Genomic DNA, 8,264 nt, shown 5'->3' on the forward strand with positions numbered 1-8,264 from the left:
TAGTTGATATTACTTTCCCATACTTTCTGTGCTGGGATTTAACTGCTTGTGATCTCCTAATCTTGGAGGGTTTAGGGTATATTTGGTGAGAAGGACCACAGTGATGCCTACAAAGTCTGCATCTTAATGCCATAAAAACCCAAAAGGGAATGTCCTCGAAGTTTTGGATACAAAATATCCATGTATAATACATTTCAATCTCTATACAAGTTCTTCATCAGGGAATTCTAAAATTGCTAGGAGAACAGCCGGTGTTCTTTCCTTCTCTCAACCCTCTGGGTTCTATCAGCCTTGAGCCCACAGCTGGAACCTCAGTGGTAGGGATGTGCGAATCGATTCAGGTTCAAATCAATTTGTACCCGAATCTAGCTGATTTGGATGATTTGGAGACAAAACAAATCACCTCTGTGGTCCATTGGCTAGATTTGGGTACAAATCGAATCATGCCTGATTTGATTCGAATCAATTCGAGATTCAGATTCCTCCCATTAATTTCCCCAGATTCCCAGCTTTCATTTTGTTTTGTTTTTTAAAGTTAAGCTCTAGCCCTTGTCGAAGTGGAGTTATGGAGCAAAATGTGTGGTCACTATTTTTCAAGTGTTTGGATTCTTTGGTGTATAATCCCTCAACGAATCCCTATGAGGATTCATTATACACCTTCATTTCTTCTATTCATTTTGACTGTCTTTTGTACAGTGCCAAATGTCAACTGCCATGTGCCAACTACACCCCCCTCCCACCCACAAGGCAGTGGGGTACTACTCAGTTTATGTTCTAGGAATTTTAGTGTTTAGGCTCTCTGGTGTCTAATAACCTTTCCTCATAATGAATCCCTTTGAGGATTCATTACACACCAAAGAATCTAAACACCTCAAAAATTCCTAAAATAAAAACTGAGTACCCAGTGGCTTGTGGGTTGGGGGGTAGTTGGAGCATGTAATGCCACTAATTCCCCACCCCCACCAGCAAAGCAGTGGGGTCAAAATGGAACAGAAGAAATGAAGGTGTGTAATGAAGACACCAAAGAATCTAAACAATTCAAAAATTCATCAACGAATAAACTGAGTACCCCAGTGTGTGTGTGTGTGTGGGGGGGTGTAGTTGACACATGGCAGTTGACAGTTGGCACTGTTCAGTTACAGGCAAAATGAACAGAAGAAATGAAGGTGTGCAATGAATCCTCATAGGGATTCATTATAAGGAAAAGTTATTATACACCAAAGAATCCAAACACTTGAAAAATAGTGACTGCACATTTTGCTCCATAACTCCACTTCTATGAGGGCTAGAGCTTAGCTTTTTAAAAAAATGAAAGCTGGAGATGAATATTAGGGTTAGGATAGGGTGACTTTGAATCCCCTTATTTCCGATGGCAGAAATATACAAAATCAGTAAAAACTAATAAAATAAAATAAAATCACTAAATATCAACCAAGTGCCCCACTGCCTTGAAATTTGGGTGGGAGGTGGCTCCCATGGAGACCTACCCACCATCCAGATTTGGTGCCGCTAGGACCTTAAGTGGTCCAAATCGATCCTAATCCAAATTGAATTGAATCAAATCCAAATCAAATCAAATCTGGGGGTAGATTTAGATACAAAACGAATAGAATCAAAAAGACCGATTTCTGCACATCCCTACTCTGGGGCTATGAAAGCAAGGCTGACCAAGGAGACTGAAGGCAAGACAGGATGAAACGTAGGGGTTTTAGGACCATCTTGCTCCCGATAGGATTATCTTGCTGACTTGTTACAGCTGGGAAGGGCATGCCCCATCCAGGGGCATGAGTGATAAGGACATGGACAGGCAGAGAGAGTATTTGATCCAAAAGAGAATAAGTCAGGGAGGAGGGTGGCCCAGTGGGCTGTAGTGGAAGGAAATACGCCTCCCAGGAGATCTTGTGTTTCTAGGACTAACTGAAAAAGGAGTGCTTCCTGTTAGGATAGGCTGAGGATTAGGATAGACTGAGGATATGGGAAGAGGCCAAAAGATGCACCTAGGTAATTTTGGAGCCTGGATCCCAAGGCCTGTGGAGCCTCCCCACTCAACCCCTGGCTGCTTATATATATATATATATATATATATATATATATATATATATATATATACACACACACAGAGAGAGAGAGAGAGAGAGAGAGAGAGAGAGAGAGAGAGAGAGAGAGAGAGAGAGAGAGAGAGAGAGACAGTATAACATGGGTTTTTGAGGGCACTAACAGTAACTGAACTCTCAAGAATGTAAGAATATAAAACAGCTATATTCATGCAAATATGCATTAGCAGAAATATTTCAACATGCAACTTAACGTATTCCCACCCCTCTGTCTGTAAAGCACCTGGCGCAATATGGGCCGGCGGCATGGCGCAGCGACCACACCACAGGTGTGGATTTGGAGGCCCCCAGGGGGTGTGGATTCCCTGGACTTCAGCCCTGAAGTCCAGGAGTAAGGGCACCTCTGGAAGAGGCCATGCTGTAATGTGCCTAGAGCTGCCTATTCCAGATAGGCATCCCCAAGTGTATCCCACAGAATTGCCATTAAAAGTAAAGAAACTGCTATTACCATGTATGTGTACTTTTTGAGATGTGGGAATTCAGTCTCATATGATGTAGAGCTGCCCCTGTGAGATGGGACTTGACAGGCAGTAAGCCATTCAGAAGGCTGGGAGAAAGAAAGTTCTATCAATATTCCTGCTCCTTTGAACTTACAAAGCTGCCTTATATTGAGTCAGATCTTTGGTCCATCCAACTCATTGTTGTCTGTTTTGATTGGCAGTGACTTTCCAGAGTTTCAGACAGGAGCCTTTTCTAGCACTGCATGCAAAGTACATGCTCTGTCACTAAACTGTGGTCCCATCCATTTTGTCTTCTCCCACCTTAGTCTTCACCAGAAATATTTTGGATTTTATTAAAATTAAATCTGAAATGCAGGAAGGTTGTTTTGTCAAATGTGTACTACTTGTTCTAGGGATAGAGCTTGGGTTTAATTAACACACTTTGGGATTGGCTCCATTTTATTGATATTCATGTGAAGCCTAATCCTTGGGAGCTCTTGGTGTTTTGTTGTGGTTTTCTTCCAGCAGCATGTTATAGGCCAGGGTTGCTCAACTTCGGCCCTCCTGCCAATATTGGCCTACAACTCCCATAATCCCTGGCTATTGGCCACTGTGGCTGGGAATTATGGGAGTTGTAGTCCAAAAAACTACAACTCTGGGGGCACAAAGTTGAGCAAGCCTGCTATAGGCAGTGGCAACCACAACTGGTAAGTTTTACATTCACAGCTGATGCTATGATGATCAGATGCTATCTGATATTCAATAAATCGATTGTAAACAAACAATGCTTATTATCCTTACCAAACCTGTTCTTTTTCTTTTACAGCCCTCCTGTGCATGATGAACGTGATGGTAATAAGAAGCACTGAGTTGGTAAGTGGGATTGAGGTTGTGGACAGCAACGGCAATGTCATTGGACTGTCACGGAAGGCGGGAGAAAAGGTAAGCAAGGCCTTGTGTCTTTTTACTTGCATGACCCCCACTTGCCCCCACCCCCAAATCCAGCAAAGCTGCCTTCATTGAATTGGTAGTTCAGCCAACCAGTGGCTTTTTGCATACTTGTGGAATTGTGGGGCAGTGAGTTCCAGCTGTCTTGTGTCCTACACTGAGGCAATCTCTTTAACCCTGTCCCAACAGCTGTCCTTAAGTCTTCACATAAAGGAGGCTGCACTGACTTGCTTCTTCATATTTTCTCAAGGATCTTCCTCAGCTCCCCGCCTCCAGTTCTTACGACAGTTGTAGTCATCTTCTAGCTATTATTCTCTGTTCATTTGCCCTGGCTGTCTGGCTTTCTTTAAAGGGAGTGCAATTGCTGTGCTTCCCCTGTAGAGACAATTTTTGGTTTTCTTGTTGAGGCAAGGAGTTTGGCTCTTTTCAGTTTAGAAGTGCTGGTTGCTTTCCTGATAGCTAATTGTGGTGATGATTCACTAACCAGGCTGGTCTTAAAAGATGCCTGCAGCTCCTAGTATGTGTATCCTTTCCACATAATGAGGCTTTCCCATTTTGTCCCAGAGTCCAGTACAATATGATGGCAAAGGAGGCCAAGGGGCATCTCAGCAGAAGTACATCTCAGCAGAAGTGCAATTAGGATAAGGAGTATTTCTAGTAACAGTTACAAGAGGTGGTTTAAGTAAGTCATACTACAGCGCTTCATGTTACTGACTTTAAGGTTTCCCATTGGCTTACGTGGGGCCATTTTTGGTCTTTTGTAGAACAAACCTGACCTACATAATATTTTTTTCTTTTCTTTTTTTGGTCGGGCTGATAAAGGTCCAGGATCAATACAGCTATTGCCACCTAACAGGGTTCAAAGCCTAATTAGCTTTATTTTAATTTGTTTTTCCTAGGCAGTAAAAGAAACAGCATGGTTAAGAGCAGCGTTGTTTGGGACTGCAGTATTTATTCCAGATATTGCTGAGCACTACTTGAAACGGTAAGAGAGTTGCCTTGGAGCAAAAAGAACCTAAAGGGAGAAAACTGAGAGTTTTATTCATGTGACACATTTCATAACTACAAAACTACCATATCTTCTGTGATGGTTAGGGTGGGGTGAGGGGTCCCATAGGACAGCTATTCAAGCCACAAACCAACCCTCTACAATCTTGCTGCTGCAAGGGTGAGCTGGGCTGAAGTTACTGTCTCTACAGATTGCTGACTCAACAGATTGCTTCTACAAGCTGCTTCAAGAGAGAGAGGTGGCTTGCTTCCATTGGTTTCTGCTTCTTCTGCCTGCACTATTAATGTAGTCTCAGACCTCACATTGTGCACAAATATCATGGAACTCCAGTCTAAAGGATTCTTCCTTGGGTATTGCTGCAACATAAGCAAGGAACTATAGGACTGGAGGTGGCAGAAGACCCAGTGCAGGATTTCTGATCTTGTAGAATGCCTGTTGAGAGAATCCAGCAACTATCATTTGACAGCATTAGGACCTAATGGATCCCTTCAGCCTGAATCTCTGAAAGGGCCAGCCATTCTGGCAAAGTGTTAAGCTAACAGGAACAGCTTGTAAATTTCTTCCTCAGTTCCTAGTTTGTTCTTAATGCCGCCTTTTCTATCTCAACCTAGTTTTCTGCATATGTATCAACTACAGTAACCTGTCTTTGTAATCTCTTTGGCAGCACAAGAATTTTACTTCGAAATCCACATGCTTTGCCTCTACTGAGATTGATTATGACGACTGTAATCATTGGAACAATGATACCAGTTTCATTTAGTTGGGAGCCACAAGTAGGGAAGGTAAATATCATGTTCTGTTCTTTCAATTTTTAATGATCTTTGAAGGGCAAGTGGCAGTTCAACAAAGAACAAGAAGTTTTGGTGAGAACTAATCTGCCTACTTTTATTTCATGATTATCTTTATTAATAGTTTGGCCTCAAACATTTACACAGCAGCCATCTTGAATCAGGGTGGATGATGACATTACAAACTATGCCATTGAGGCATCCTTGTGTGTCCCAACAGCTGTAACACATTTGGTTCAAATTGGTTAGGCAGTTCACAAATTAGCCCACTTGCACCTCAAATGTTCACACATCCGCCATCTTGAATTGGAGTGGATGACACCATCAAACTATGGATGGTCTCCGGGAGAGGAGAGCTGGTCTTGTGGTAGCAAGCATGACTTGTCCCCATAGCTAAGCAGGGTCTGCCCTGGTTGCATGTGAATGGGAGACTTGATGTGTAAGCACTGCAAGATATTCCCCTCAGGGGATGAAACCGTTCTGGGAAGAGCAGAAGGTTTCAAGTTCCCTCCCTGGCTTCTCCAACATAGGGCTGAGAGAAATTCCTGCCTGCAACCTTGGAGAAGCCACTGCCAGTCTGTGAAGACAACACTGAGCTAGATAGACCAATGGTCTGACTCAGTATATGGCAGTTTCCTATGCTGTTGAGCCATCCCTATGTGTCACTCACTACAACTGTACTAAATTTGGTCCAAATTGGTTCCCACTTGTGCCTCAAACGTTCACGCATTCACCATCTTGAACTGGGGTGGATGGACATCTTCACAAACTATGCTGTTTAAGTGTCCCTACAACATCCAATTTGGTTCATATTGGTCCAGGCATTGTGAAGTTGATAGGGGGACTGCCAGGTGATCTGATAAGTTTACTTTCTTTAAGTAGGTTAAAAAGGTAAGATTAGAATATAGCTCAGCCAGGTTTTCAAGTGCAAGAGACATATATGACTATTTGGGCAGCTCCCAGGGTCACATATTGTTAGCCTTATGAGATCACTTGGTTGATGAGATCACATAAGCTTATGAGATCACTTGGCATTGTGTGCCTGTCCCCCTATCAACTTTGTAATGCCTGGACCAATATGAACCAGACTTGGTGCAGTTGTAGAGACACATAGGCACACCTCAGTGGCGTAGTTTATGATGGTGTCATCCATCCCGATTTGAGATGGTGGACATGTGAACAGTTGAGGCACAACCAGGTTGGGCTAACTTATGGACTACCTAACCAGTTTGAACCAAATTTGGTACAGTTGTAGTGAGTGACACATAGGGATACCTCAGTGATGATATCATCAACTCCAATTCAAGATGGTGGACATGTGAATGTTTAAGGCTGAAGTGGGCTAACTTGTAAGGATGGTAATTATCAATTAAGATGATAGTGAAAGGAAAGTAGGCAGATTAGTTCTTACCAGAACAACCTGTTGTCTTTTGGAACGGGAGTTTCTGTGAAGTAAACTTAGGTGTGCAGCAAGGGGTGGTGAGCATGAGTTTTAAATGTCGCCAGCTCCAGATGTCTAGATTCTGCATTTGTAAAATTTCTGGTTCTAAATGCTGAAATAATAAACACATTTCAAATTTTAAAAGTAAGAAAATAGGGACTTTTTTGGGTCGGGGAGGGTTAGAATATATGTGGCTTTGTCTCTGGTCTCATAGGGTAGAAGAGTCTGCATTTGCTAACATGCAGATTCTTCATTACCAAGATATGATGAGTTACCAAATTAAAGGCCCTTCCTAAGCACATTTCTATTTGTTTCAGGGAATTTAGGCAAATGTGAGTCAAACTTGCTGTTGCTTACTGAATAATTATCTTGGCTTTACTATTAGTATTTAGATTAACTGGTTCAGAGTTTGCCACCTAGATGGCAATACTTCAGCTTCCTGTGATTACAACATAGTTTTTTGTGTGATGGTTGACAAATGTTCACAACTGAACTCTAGGGGTAGCATCCAGACTAAGGTTGCCCTCATGGAAGTACGTTATTATCCCCCTTTCCCTTTGCTGTCTCTGAGGCCCCTGAAAATATCTAAGGGTTTCCCAACCTACAGGTACATTTTCAGGGGGCAGCAGAAAGGAGAGATAAGCTAAAACCATGCTTCCCGCACCCTGCATGAGTAGAACCTACTTCTTAGAGGGCAGTGTTTCTTTCTATCATATTTTTATGCTGCCTGATATACTATACTATAGATATACTTACTATAACTGCTTTGGAAACTTTTCTTGAAAAGCAGAATATAGTTGTTGTTATGTACATCTCTCTGGATGCTGTCCAAGTATTATGAAGCTAGCAATGGCTTGAAGTTGTCATGTTTGTGTGTTTCAGATACAACGAAGTGAACTTGAATCTGAAATTGTCTCCTCCACAGAAGAAACAGAATTATTTTACTATAGGGGAATTTGATGACAAGAACATTATGCTAACTTTTAAGCACTAGGGATATTGGGGTTTTTTTTAGGCTTGAACTATCATCTCAAGTATATTTATCTGAAACAGTGAATTATACAATGAGATATCCTGATCTATCTTCTGTAAGTTACTGTATATATATTTTGACACAATTATGTGAATCTAAATTATATCTAAATTTTGTTGGAAGAAAATCAATGTGCTATCAACTTATATAAACAATTAAAAGCCCATGATAGACAACTAAGGAACAGTTAATCTTATTTTTCCGTTGCTTCTTACTATAACTTAAGTGAAGAGAACATTAATTTCTGAATGAATGAATTCAAACTACTATACGGGTTGAGAAGAGCTGGATGCACTTCAGAAAGGCTGTGCAAATTATGCAATGGTTTATTCTGTGAAGAGGATTTTCTGTAACTTCCAGATTATCTTCACATGCCCGTGGGGCATCTCCCATCTGCTCCTGCATGTGACGCTGGCATGCAATGGCTGCTGAGTATGCGAAGGCCATGTGATCCCCATCGTCCACTGCATACATTAGGAGAGACTCGTCTG

At 41.8% G+C, this 8,264-nt stretch overlaps 1 protein-coding gene across 5 annotated transcripts in view; it reads left to right on the forward strand.

Moving 5' to 3' along the window:
* The window catches only part of SFXN4 (sideroflexin 4), a 28,718-nt gene extending 20,765 nt beyond the window's left edge, over nt 1-7,953 (forward strand). For all 5 annotated transcript variants that reach the window (XM_053304220.1, XM_053304219.1, XM_053304221.1 and 2 more), the window contains 4 exons: nt 3,381-3,496; nt 4,402-4,487; nt 5,176-5,293; nt 7,623-7,953. In XM_053304220.1, the coding sequence (XP_053160195.1) occupies nt 3,381-3,496; nt 4,402-4,487; nt 5,176-5,293; nt 7,623-7,700 (398 nt within the window). In that variant the 3' untranslated portion in view covers nt 7,701-7,953. The remainder of the gene's footprint in view (nt 1-3,380; nt 3,497-4,401; nt 4,488-5,175; nt 5,294-7,622) is intronic.
* The last annotated feature ends 311 nt before the right edge of the window (nt 7,954-8,264 follow it).

This window comes from Hemicordylus capensis, chromosome 3, assembly GCF_027244095.1.
Source record: "Hemicordylus capensis ecotype Gifberg chromosome 3, rHemCap1.1.pri, whole genome shotgun sequence".
Classification (NCBI taxonomy): Eukaryota; Metazoa; Chordata; class Lepidosauria; order Squamata; family Cordylidae; genus Hemicordylus; species Hemicordylus capensis.